At 35.8% G+C, this 13,993-nt stretch overlaps 1 protein-coding gene across 2 annotated transcripts in view; it reads right to left on the minus strand.

Moving 5' to 3' along the window:
- Positions 1–1,950: 1,950 nt before the first annotated feature.
- Positions 1,951–13,993, minus strand: part of CAAP1 (caspase activity and apoptosis inhibitor 1) — a 65,222-nt gene continuing 53,179 nt past the window's right edge. For both annotated transcript variants that reach the window (XM_037145417.2, XM_037145418.2), the window contains one exon: positions 1,951–3,337. In XM_037145417.2, the coding sequence (XP_037001312.2) occupies positions 2,991–3,337 (347 nt within the window). In that variant the 3' untranslated portion in view covers positions 1,951–2,990. The remainder of the gene's footprint in view (positions 3,338–13,993) is intronic.

Consider the following 13,993-nt stretch of genomic DNA (forward strand, 5'->3'; position numbering starts at 1 on the left):
AAGTATCTATAACTGAACTCTCTTATTTTTTATGATGAAACAGAACTGGTAATTTTTTAAAGTTTTAGGCTGCCAGCTATCTTTGGCCCAGACTATGGGTTCACTGCTGTTTTATCTATCTTGAAAATGGCACTTAAAAAATATGTAGCCCTGGCTGCTGTGGCTCAGTAGATTGAACGCTGGCCTGTGGACCCTAAGGTTGTCAGTTCGATTCCTGGTTAGGACACTTGCCTGGGCCGAAGACCAAGTCTCCATCTGGAGGCACATGAGAGACAACTGATCATTTCCCTCCCACATGAATGTCTCTCTCCCTCACTTTCTGCGTCCTTTCTCTCTCTCTAAAAATAAATAAAATCTTTAAAAAATAAAAATTAAAAAAATATGTGAAGGGTGGGGCAAAAGTAGGTTTACAGTTGTATGTGAAAATTTATTCTTGTATCATTTATTAACTATTATATTACTTTCCATATGAACAAATGTAAACCTATTTTTGTCCCACTTGGTATTTTATTGCAATTTGTATTACTGTTCAAAAGACTCTGAACACCTCTACTCAGGTAGCTAATCATGCCCTGTGATCTAAAAATTTGTTGAAAATAGGTTGTGGCAACAAGATATGTTAAAAAGAATATATTGCCTGATAGTTTTAAGGACTTGTAAGTGTTCAGCAAAAGGCTTTGGGGAGTTTAGGTATTTTTTCATTAGGATATTACACAAGTAAACTAGTAAAAGAATTTTTAAGATCTATCTGTGTAAATTATTAGGAACATTGAAAAATGGCCAAGGTCTCATGAAGAGGATCCATTATCAGTTGCCATCTACCATTCAAGATTGGGTCAAGTTCCTATTCAAATATCAGGATTGCTTTAAGTGAAAAATTAGGCTGTCAAATTTTTTCTCTTTTAATTTTCATTAAACATTGTCTAGAAATTGTCCTTATCTTGGCAAAAGAGGAAGAATTAGACATAAAGGAAGCAGCATCCGTATCTTTTCTAGTCAGTCCATTCCACACTAAAATCTATACTGTATCATCCCGAGTTTAAGATTCTGAACAAGACTAACCACCGCAAAGGTAATCAATAAATACCTGTGAGCTGATGATTTAAATAACAGCATTAGATCAATATATGTTATTTTCTCATTACTTAGGCCATGTCCAATACAAACTTATCCCTATTCTTTAAAGGCATTCATTTTCAAAAAGCTCTCCTGTCTCTCAACATTTAAAAAAAAATAAAGAAAAGTTGATTTTCCAAGCAGGACTCTAAGTAGCCTCTAATATGTTCAGCTTATTCTACCTCACACATACCACCTCTAGTGAAATATTCTCTAAACCATTCTGCATAGTGAATACAGCAGACACACAGTGCTTCATGAAGGTGTGACTTTAATCAGTTATAAAGCACTCAGCCCTTTTTCTAGTCCTCTATGTTTAACCACTCACATGTCATCTACTTACTGCATTTTATAATCACTAAGCAGCATTAAAATTTATTCTGCACTATTTATTATTTTAACTTTTAGTTTATGTTGAAAGAAAAAAATTATTTTACCATAATCAAAGTTTTTTTTTTATCTTGAGGCAATTAACTACAAGAACTCACTACTTAAATCATATTCATGTTTACTACCATAAGAGAAGCTTTCAAATGATACAGGCCTCTGCTTCATCAGATTCAGAGAGAAAAGAAAAATGACGAGGTTATTTAAAGGCATGTTCAGGAACAACAAATAGACTTTGTAACTATAACTCCAATGTTTTATAAATATTCTCTATTTCCATAATAAATCTTCTACAATTTTTATATACAATTAAGCCAACTACTAAAACATCATCTCGGCATGTTCAGAGTCTAGGAAAGTCCTCATACAGCATTAGTAAAGAATGGTTTATAAATAAAATATACTTTAATTGTGAGCAAATATAAAAAACAACAGTTCCAGATTTATATTTTAGAGAAAAAATTTATTTTAAGTTAAGGATCTCTACCTAAATTTATTTTGTTATCAAACAACTACAATTAGTGATGGGGCAAAAAGCATCCATAATTGTGGCAAGATGTTATTTACAAAAACTATACAAAACCAGATTATAACATCAACTTAACAAAGCTTCCTGAAATTAATTTTGCTTTTCGAAATGTACCAAAAGTTTTCAAATCCAGAATGACAATCTTTATTATTTTTAATTCATGGAATTTTAGTGCATCAGATCTTCAGGCAAATACACTAGATGAAAGCTGGCATGATAAAATATTCTCCTTCTCCTGATAGCTTGGAATGAAAATGAAAATGTGTTCCCTTTTTAGTGAAGAAAAACACTTGAACAAAGTGTCCAATAATATCAAATGCCTGTTAGAATGGCTTGTCTGCTGGAATTAAAGTTGGGCAAATACTCTACATTGTTAAAAACTACCTTATATTAAGGCTATTTTCTAAGTTTTTTTCCCCAGCCATTTCAGATCTCTAAATCTTATAGTAAAAAAGTTACTTGGTTTTTACTAGTAAATCCACAAACATATAAGGTATGCATCTTCAAGACAATTCATATTTTCAAAGTGCATATAAGCAAAACTAAATTTCTTACATTGTTAACAAATTTTGGAGCAATAATTTAATATTTCACTGCTAAATATAGGTACCTTAAGAGTAACGTGCTTTGTCAATTTTTCTTAGCCTTTTAAATTTGGTGCCCAAACATTTAAAAATTAAAAAAAAAATTTACCAGGACTCTTTGCTAATGGCTTTTCAGATACTAATCTGCAGTTTATATAATAAAGTATCCGATTATCCAATGGTATTTGCCATGAACTCATAAAACAGTAAGTAACACACATATAATATAAAAGTCAAGTCAATGAAAACAGCTGTATCATCTAATATGGGTTATATGAGAAATATCACGTAAGACTCAAAATAAACATTAGATACAAAATTATATTATGTGGCTTTGTTCAAACACACCAAAAATTCAGGTTCAAGTTAAATAACTAGGTTGGCTTTTTTATATCACCAGCTTTCATTAGGGCTTTAATAGCTCTCGCCCTCATCTCAAGTTCTAGCAGCTCCAGCTGTTGTGCAGAAGGCTGAACATCTTCTGGTGGAGGAACAGTTAAGGTGGCTGCTTTGGGTTCTGTTGGACTAGACTCTGCCAGTCCCAGAATCTCATTCACACTTTTCTCAATGTCTTTCTCCAGGTCATCTATCTGACCAGCTTCACTTTGGACTGTATTTTCTGGAATCTCTGGAGCAGCTGCTTCTTCATTGCATGGGCCTTCAATGTCACTGTCGTAAGCATCTGCATTTATACTGAGTACATCACTATCTTCCCCTTTGCCTATAACAAATAAAAAACAAAAAGGGAAAAACGGTCACGTAACCTAATTGCCCTGGTCAAAAATGTCCTTTCCATTTATGATTAAAGGGCTGCTTTGAACCTACCACCCACCACGGAGTCCCAAACACATTCCGGAATCTCCATCCTGCTGCCCTTCCCACTGACGCCTCAACTTTGGAAACAGATCTAAGTTAATGTAAATTTTAATGTACCTTTCATTCCAATTTAGAACATGAAACCATTGTGAAATTTATACCATCAACGGAGTTCCATGATGTATTTTCCTAAGTAAAATGTCAGTCATAGCACTTTGCACCACAGTGAAGTTTCTACATTACAAACTGGAAACTGTCACTGGAAACCCTTTTCATAGGGGTATTGTTTTTTGCTGAAGTAAAATTCCATTCTACAAAGAATTCAAAACACTTACTTCACTTTACACACTTAAAAAAAGAGGGAAAATATCATTGGTAAGCTAGATACCATATACACTGCAATTACCCCAAATCTTTTCCTATGCTTTTTCACTTTGTACTAAATCAATAAATTACAGGAGAATGTCTAAGGCCATTTTCTAAGATAAAATAAGTTTTTCACTAAAAGTACTTTAATTAATAAATAATACATGATAAATTTTAGAAATGCATTTCTTATAAAACTTCTATAACTGATAAGAATATGAATATAAATGCAGGTTATAGTTCTCAACCACTGTGGCCTTGAACGTTACCCGAATCCAGGTAGCATTTAAAACTCTTGAGTGCTCACATACACCTCCAATTTATTTATATTTTCAATTTTAATATGTTGAGACTTCTGGCCTAGATAGAGGCATAGGTGGAAACACTGCCTCCTTACACAACCAAGTTTAAAGACAACAAAATTTTAGTGACAAAAACAAAACCAAAACACAGAAAATTGAACTATACAGAAGTCTGACAACAATGAACCTTTCAGCCAGACTTGGTAAGAGGGGCAAAGCCAGCAACTGGTGAAGCGGAACTGCACAGGAAAACTGGGACAGACCAACCCAGGTATGTAGGCGGTGGTTGGCAGATCTGAAACAAAGGGTTGCAACAGGCAGACCCAGTGAGGGCAGAAGGCAGCAGGCTAACTGCGGTCACACATTCACACACAGATAAACCAGGCAAAGGAGCAAGCAGTGAGGCAGACCAAGCAGGCCCCACTGGTGGGAAGCAGCAGAAGGGACCGCCATTGCCCCTCCCCACATACAGCATCACAACCCAGTAATCTGGGTGGCCCCGCCCTAGTGAATACCTAAGGTTCCGCGCCTCATATGTAACACATGTGAACAGACCAAAACATTATGGCTCAAGAAGAACTCAAAGCCACAGATCCAATAACTCTGAGCGACCAAGAGATAGCCAACCTATCAGATGCAAAGTTCAAAACACTGGTCATCAGGATGCTCACAGAACTGGTTGATTTTAGTTACAAATTAGAGGAACATAAAGGCTACACTAAGTGAAATGAAGGGAAATGCACAGGAAACCAATAGTGATGGAAAGAAAACTGGGACTCAAATCAAGGAAGTGGACCAGAAGGAAGAAAAAAATGACCAAACAGAAAAGAATGAAGAAACAAGAATTCAAAAAAATGAGGAGAGGCTCAGGAACCTCCAGGACATCTTTAAACATTCCAACATCTGAATTATAGGGGTACCAGAAGAGGAAGAGGAAGAGGGACAAGTGGAAAACTTATTAGAACAAATAATAAAGGAGAGCTTCCCCAATCTAGCAAGGAAAATAGACTTCCAGGAAATCCAGGAAGGTCAGAGAGTCCCAAAGAAGTTGGACCCAAGAAGGAACACACCAAGGCACATCATCATTACATTAGCCAAGATTAAAATAAAGGAGAGAATCCTAGAAGCAGCAAGAGATAAGGGGACAGTCACCTACAAAGGAGTCCCCATCAGACTGTCAGCAGATTTCTCAAAAGAGACCTTACAGGCAAGAAGGGGCTGGAAAGAGGTATTCCAAGTCATGAAATCCAAAGACCTACAACCAAGATTGCTCCATCCAGCAAAACTTTCATTTAGAATGGAAGGACAGGTAAAGGGCTTCTCAGATAAGATCAAATTCATGGAGTTCATCATCACCACGCCCTTATTATATGAAATGTTAAAGGGACTTATCTAAGAAAAAGAAGTTAAAAAAACATGAACAGTGAAAGGACAACAAACTCACAGTTATTAATGACCACACCTAAAACGAAAGCAAACTAAAAGGACAGCTAGATCAGGAGTGGAAACATAGAAATGAAGATCACATGGAGGGTTAGCAACAGGAGAGTGGGAGGAGGAGAAAGGGGGGAGAAGGTACAGAAAATAAGTAGCATAGATGGTAGGTAGAAAATAGACAGGGGGGAGGGAAAGAATAGTATGGGAAATATAGAATCTAAAGAACTTGAGACACGTGGACAAAAACTAAAGGGAGGGTGGGGGAGGAGTGTGCAGGGTGGAGGGGGATGAAGGGGGGAAATAGGACAACTGTAATGGCATAATCAATAAAATATATTTTTAAAAATTCTAATATGTTAAACAGTTATGATCCTGCCTTGGCTAGTATGGCTCAGTGGACTGAGTGTAGGACTGCAAACCAAAGAGTTGCTGCTTTGCTCCCAGTCGGGGCTTTCCTGGTTTGTGGGCCAGGTCCCCAGTAGCGGACATGTGAAAGGCAACCACACATTGATGTTTCTTTCCCTCTCTTTCTCCTTCCCTTCGTTTCTCTCTAAAAACAAATAAATAAAATCTTTATAAAAAGTTATGATCCCCAAAATGTTAACTTTCTTAACTTCTTTATAGTAGAAAAATGTTATTTACAAAACAGGTTGAGAGATGGAAAATTCTTATAAAAGAATGTGTAGGAACAGGTACAAAAATGGCAATGAATAAGTACCTATCAGTAATAACCTTCAACGTAAACAGATTACATGCTCCAATCAAAAGACACAGAGAATGGATAAGAAAGCATGACCCACACATATGCTTGCCTACAAAAGACCCACCTCAGGAAAAAAGACCTACACAGACCAAAAGTAAAGGGCTGGAAACAAATTTTCCAAGAAAATGGACAAGAAAAAAAAGCCAAGGTAGCAATACTTATATCAGACAAAACAGACTTCAAAAAAAAAGGGCCATAAAGAGAGACCCAGAAGGTCACTTCATAATACTCAAGGGCAAAATCCACCAAGAAGACATAAACATTGTAAATATATATGCACCCAACATAGGAGCACCAAGATACCTAAAGAAAATCTTAGAGGACTTTAAGAAAGATATTGACAGCAACACAATTATAGTGGGGATTTTAATACCCCACTGTCAAAAATGGGCAGATCTTCCAAACAAAATATCAATCAAAATATTGTGGCATTGAACAATGCCCTAGGTGAAATGGACTTAACTGAAATATATACAGCCCTTCATCCCAAAGAAGCTACTAAATACATACTATTTTCAAATGTACATGGAACATTTTCAAAGATAACCCACACGATAGGACACACACAAAAAGCCTCAACGAACTGAAGAAAATTGAAATCATACAAACACTTTCTCTGATTACAAGGGATTGAATGAAACTAGAAACTGACCCCAAGTAAAAAAACACAAAACACTCAAAATCATGGAGATTGAATAGCATGCTATTAAACAATGAATGGGTTAAGAATGAAATTAGGGAGAAATCAAAAAGTTTCTGGAAACATGAAAATGAACTCACAACAACCCAAAATTTAATGGGACACAGCGAAGGCAGTCCTGAGAGTGAAGTTCATAGCAATACAGGCCTACCTTAAAAAGACATAAACATTTCAAACAAACAACCTAATCCTATGCCTACAAGAACTCAAGGAACAACAACAAAGACAGCCCAGAAAAAGTAGAAGGAAGGAAACAACCAAGATTAGATCAGAATTAAATGACATAGAGACTAAATGCACAATTCTAAGGATCAATGAATCCAGGAACTGATTTTCTGAAAAGATAAGCAAAATCAACAAACCTTTAAAAGCAGGCTCATCAAGAAAAAAAGAGAGAGGACCCAAATAAACACAATCAGAAATGAGAGAGGAGAGATTACAACTGACAACACAGAAATACAAAGGATTATAAGAAATTCCTATGAAGAACCATATGCCAGGAGATTTGAAAACCGAGGTGAAATGGACAAATTTCTAGAAAAATATAATCTTCCAAAACTCAATGAAGAAGAAGCAGAAAGCCTGAACAGACCAGTAACACCTGATGAAATTGAAAGAGTAATAAAAAAACTCCCGACACACAAAACCCCTGGACCAGGTATTTTCACAGGAGAATTCCACAACGCATTTAAGGAAGAGCTAAATTCTACACTTCACAGACTATTCCAAAAAATCCAAAATGATGGAAGATTCCCAAACTCTTTTTATGAAGCCAGCATCATCCTAATCCCAAAACCAAATAAAGACACAACCAAGAAAGAAAACTTCAGGCCAATATCACTGATGAACAAAGATGCTAAAATCCTCAACAAAATATTGGCAAACTGCATCCAACAATACATTAAAAAGATCATATATCATGACCAAGTGGGATTCATCCCAGGGATGCAAGGATGGTTCAGTATTCACAAATCAGTAAATGTAATACATCACATAAACAAAAGTGAAGGCAAAAACCACATGATCATATCAACAGACGCAGAAAAAGCTTTCGATAAGGTACAACACCCATTTATGATAAAAACACTCAGCGAAGTGGGAACAGAGGGAACATTCCTCAATATAATAAAGGCCACATATGAGAGACCTACAATCAACATCATACTCAATGGGCAAAAACTAAAAGCTTTTCCATTAAGATCAGGAACAAAACAAGGTTGTCCACTTTCACAACTTCTATTCAATATAGTATTCGAAGTTTTAGCCACAATGATCAGACAAGAAAAGGAAATAAAAGGCATCCAAATAGGAAAGGAGGAAACAAAACTGTCACTGTTTGCAGATGATATGATAGTGTACACAGAAAATCCTATAGACTCCACCAAAAAAACTGCTCGACCTAATAAATGAATTTGACAAAACAGCAGGATACAAACTCAATATCCAGAAGTGAAAGGCATTTTTGTATACCAGCAATGAAATAGCAGAAGCAGAAACCAAGAAAAACATCCCATTTGACATAGCAAAAAGAAAAATAAAATACCCAGGAATAAACCTAACCAAGGAGGTAAAAGACCTGTATGCAGAAAACTACACAACACTGAAGAAAGAAATCAAGGGAGACACAAACAAATGAAAACATATAGTGTATTCAAGGGTTGGAAAAATTAACATCAGCAAAATGTCCCTACTACCCAGAGCAATTTACAGATTCAATGCAATGCCTATTAAAGTACCAACAGCATATTTCACAGACAGAACAAACACTTCAAAACTTTATATGGAACCATAAATGACCACAAATAGCTGCTGCAATTTTGACAAAGAAGAGCAAAGTAGGAGGGACCACAATACCTGATACCAAACTGTATTACAAGGCCACTGTAATCAAAACAGCCTGGTACTGGCATAAAAACAGGCACATGGACCAGTGGAACAGAACAGAGAGCCCAGAAATATACCCAAGTCTCAACTGTCAATTAATATTGGACAAAGTGGGCAGCAACATAAAATGGAGTAAAAATTGCCTCTTCAACAAATGGTGTTGAGAGAACTGAACAGCTACATGCAAAAAAAGAAATTCCAGCACCAACCTACACCATACACCAAAATAAATTCAAGGTGGATAAAAGATTTAAATATAAGCCATGACACCATTAAAGTCCTAGAGGAGAACACAGGCAGGAAAATCTCAGATATTTCACGTAGCAACATTTTTACTGATATGTCCCCTAGAGCAAGGGACATAAAGAAAAGAATAAACAAATGGGGTCTCATCAAAATTAAAAGCTTCTGCACGACTAAAGAAAACAGTATTAAAATAAAAAGAGAACGAACTGTATGGGAAAACATATTTGCCAATGATACCTCAGACAGGGGTTTAATATCTAAAATACACAGAGAACTTACATGACTCCACTGTAAGAAGACAAGCAACCCAATTACAAAGTGGGAAAATGACTTGAACAGACATTTCTCCAAGGAGGACATACAGAGGATCCAGAGACACATGAAAAGATGCTCAATATCACTAGCTATCAGAGAGATGAAATTAAAACCACAATGAGATACCACTTTACACCGGTCAGGATGGCTATCATAAACAAAGCAATAAACCACAAATGTTGGAGAGGTTGTGGAGAACCCTATCTGCCTTCTGACCCAGCAATTCCAGTGCTAGGATTATACCCTATGAATCCTGAAACACTGATTCAAAAGAACCTATGCACCCCAATGTTGATAGCAGTGGTATTTATAACAGCAAAGTGCTGGAAGCAACTTAAATGCCCATTAGGAAATGAATAGATCAAAAAACTGTGGTTCATTTACACAATGGAATACTACACAGCAGAAAGAAAGAAGGAGTTCTTACCCTTTCCAGCAGTGTGGAATGAACTGGAGAGCATTACGTTAAGTGAAATAAGCCAGGCGGTGAAAGACAAATACCATATGATGTCACCTACAAATGGAACCTAATCAATAAAAAAAACAAACGAGCAAAAAAGAACCAGAGACATGGAAATACAGAACAAACTGACAAGGACCAGGAGGGACTGGGCACTGGGATAACAGGGGAAAGAGGGGAAACGTACAACAGACCCACAGGCAAGGTCAAGGGGGTGGGTATTGTCTTTAGGAGCAGAGGTTGGATGGGGCAGGGGAGAGCAATGGGGGGCAGGTAAATGGGACAACTGTAACTGAACAACAATAGAAAAAATAAATTTAAAAAATTCTAAGTTTCAGAAAGTTAATTTTCATGCCTAGTAGCAGGCATTAATCTAAAATTCTGTATTTGTAGTCACCATTTCTGAATGAAGATCTGCAGTTTCTTTACAAGAATTTAAAATGTACGTTCTTGGGAAAAAATTATTATTCTTCAGACTAGAAGTTGTACCTTGACAATGAAGAGCAAAATAATATAATGGGTGGGTGGGAAGAAAGGAAGCATCATAAAGTTGGGACACCTGAGTCCTAAACCTTCCTCTGCTATTACATATGTGATTATGGGCAAGTCCCTTACCTTACACAGTTTGTAAACATTAAGGCAAATTGTTCTATGATATCTCTGAAGTCCAACTAGACCTCAATTGGAACTATTAAGATTCTACTTGTCAATAATTCAAGCTATCAGAAATACAAGGGGGACCCAAAAAACCCAGAAATGTATTTATAAAAAATTGTGTGTTTATTCTTATAAATTTAAATTTCAGTCACCTTCAAAGTACTCCTCATTTGATGCAATACACCTATTGAAACATTTTTTCCACTGCTCAAAACAGTCTTTGAACCTGTCAATTTCAACGTCTTTTAGTGCTTCTGGTGGTTTATGCTTCACCACTTCCACACTGGCAAAACATTTCCCTTTGAGGACTTTTTTCATCCAGAAAAACCAAAAGAAATGGTCACCTGAGGCAATATCAGGTGAACAGGGAAGATGGGGCATAGGCATCATGCCTTTTTTGATCAAAAACTGCCGAACACTCAGCATGGTGTGGAGAGATGCGCTCATAAATCACCCATCAAGAAATGGGAAAATGTGTTGAAAGAGTCTTCAAAAATAATTCACAGAAGACAAACATAGCCTCTCACAACAACACCAGCTGGTACACTGATACAGATGGGTTGCTAGAACACTCACCTAGTAGGAAAAGCCTGTACTACAAGGAGCCTGCCCTCCAGAAGATTAATTATGTCTTTTGTGGGGGGGTTCCCCCTCATAGTTCGAATGCATAAATGAAAACATATGTAATAAGTGACTGCATGCTTATGAGTCCTTAATATGGCTTCTTAAATTCAACAAGTCAAACACTACAACATGGAATAATTAAATACCTGTCTAAATTCTTGTTAAATAGGGCAAGTTTAACACACATATCTAATTCCTCTCCTTACCAAGAACCCACATAAGTGACAGAAGAGATGTATTTTAAAATAACAGTATAAAAATTATAAGATAACTGAGGATTTATACTATATATGTGAAATGCTGGCCTGTTTCTACCCTTTGTCCATGTCTTTAGTTTTTTCTTAAATATATCTAGACATTGTATATATTCTTATAGTTGTCGTTTTGAAAATTTTTAAATTGATGGCCCCATCTTAAAATTAATGAGAAAATGCTCAGCAATAAAACTTTATAATCAAGGAAAAGCAAATTAAAACAATATGATATTACATTTTATTCAGTAAAAAGCAGGGATTTTATCAATCTGGAAAATAATTAGTAAGTTGGTATAATGGAAAAATGTTCAAGATATGGTATCAAATCAAAAAAGTAAGATAAAGAGTGATAATCATATACATGTTAAAAATAAATTATTAATAGTGTTTACTTCTGTGGAGGGCGGTAAAGGTAGAAAGAGAAGAAAACAATATTTCCAGTTTCACTCTATGAACATCATATATTTCTTCAATCATTTCCAGTATAATAACCTTGTAAAAAGTTTAAAAAGAAAAAAATCATGGTATTGGATAACAAGGGTGTCATCTAAAAACAAAATTTTCAGAGTATTTAAAAAATACAGGTGACAGAATGAAACTGACAGAAAAATAAGAAGAGCAAAGCAAAACCACAGCCAAAGAGTCCTCAGATAAGAAGATCTTGGAAGCAAGGAAGAGTGAGCTGTAGAACAAGCAAGCAATGCAATTAAAACTAATTTCAGAGTTCGTGAACCAACCAAACCCTCCCTTCTTACCTTCTCTTTTCCTGCCACATGCCCAAACACTCTAATGGGAGTGCTATTTTTACTACATTAAAAAAAGAGATGTTAGAGGAATGGATCCAAACAACTACTGAAGAAGCCCAAACCAGGACCAGAAAAACTTAGCTTCAAGAAATGGGTAACCAAGATGAACAAAGGAAGAAATGAAGAAAATTTATGGATCCAAAGATAACCTATCAGGTGAGCGGGGGAAGGGTGAGGTAAGAGAGTTTACTTGGCAGCCTCAGAGAGACAAGTAGACACAGCAGTCATGAAGCAAGTACACGGTACAATGAAAAAAACCAGAGAACGAGAAATGTTAGAATTTATAAACAGTTATCAAAAGCAAATGTTTAATGGTTGCTGGAAGATAATATTAAAAAGAACTTTCAAAGTATAGAAAAATATATGTATATTTAAAGTATGCAACACAAGCTGAAAGATGAGGGTAAATGATGAATCTAATGTAATACATTAATTCAACAAATATTACTAAATACCCACTATGTGAAAGAAACTTTTAAACATCAAGGAAACAGTGGTGAATAAAAAAAAATCCCAGCCTTATATCTAAGTCATAGGAGAGACAGTATAAATAAATAAATATCAGATGCTATGAAGAAAAATGAAGTAGGAAAAGAAGATGGTAGTCGAATGCCTTCACAGAGTGATTATTGTGATCTGATAAGGTAACATTTGAGCAGAGAATTGAATAAAGTGACAGAACAAGTCAGAAAGCAATAAAGAGACAGTGGAGAGGGAAAATAAAGAAATAAGAAAATAAAAAAACTAATCTAGAAAAAAATTGATCTAAGGTGAAGAAGGTCTTCACACAGAAGAAGGGCTTGCAAAAGTGCATGACACCAAACCCACGTCTCATCCAGGAAAATACCACAACTTGATATTGAATCTTTTTTCTTTTTAATTCTCAATAGTGCCCAGAGGAGAAAAAACCTCGATTACCAACTAAAGCTAGTTACAAGGAATCACAAGTATTATTATCAGCCACTGTGGACAATATTTCCCAATGGCTAGTGACATGACAACACCAAAAGAGAAGTAATAAATGCCTCCTTATGGAAAAACACAATACTGCTTCTACATATTCTTGTCCAAAAATTGAGCATGAATATAATATCTAACTATATATTCTAACTATATATATCTAACTATAAGTCACTATATCTAACTACCAATTTACAGAAAATAAAAGAATGTTAAATTAAACATTGAATGCAATCACCCATGGACAACAAGGTGGTGACTGCTGAAGAGAGGGGGGTTTAAGTGGTAAATACACACACACACACACACACACACACACACACACACACACATATATGTATGTATGTATAAAATAAAGATCATATACTTTTAAAAAAGGAAATGCAATCACCAATATTCAGACTGAGCAACTAGCATATAAACAGCAAAGAGAAGGAGGGTAGGAAAGAGGAAGGAGAAGGGGAAGCATATAGAATAAAGAAATTTACTACCAACCAACTGCAATAGGGACCTTATCTAGATTCCGATTCATCCACATATAGTTTAAAGTATAGGACAATCAGAAATCTGAACACTGGATATCTGAGGATTAAAAATACTTATCATTAGAATTTCTGGCCGAGATGGAGGCATAGGTATACACACTTTTCCTCCTCACACAACCAAAAGAAGGACAACAACATATTTAAAAACAAAAAACATTCATGCAGACTAGTAGGAGGGGTGAAGATGGGCAGCCAGGAAAAAGAGCAGATAAAGTGCTTCCCAGATAAGGTCAAGTTCAAGG

The sequence above is a fragment of the Artibeus jamaicensis genome, unplaced genomic scaffold (assembly GCF_021234435.1).
Source record: "Artibeus jamaicensis isolate MK-2021 breed Jamaican fruit bat unplaced genomic scaffold, CSHL_Jam_final scaffold_1964, whole genome shotgun sequence".
Classification (NCBI taxonomy): Eukaryota; Metazoa; Chordata; class Mammalia; order Chiroptera; family Phyllostomidae; genus Artibeus; species Artibeus jamaicensis.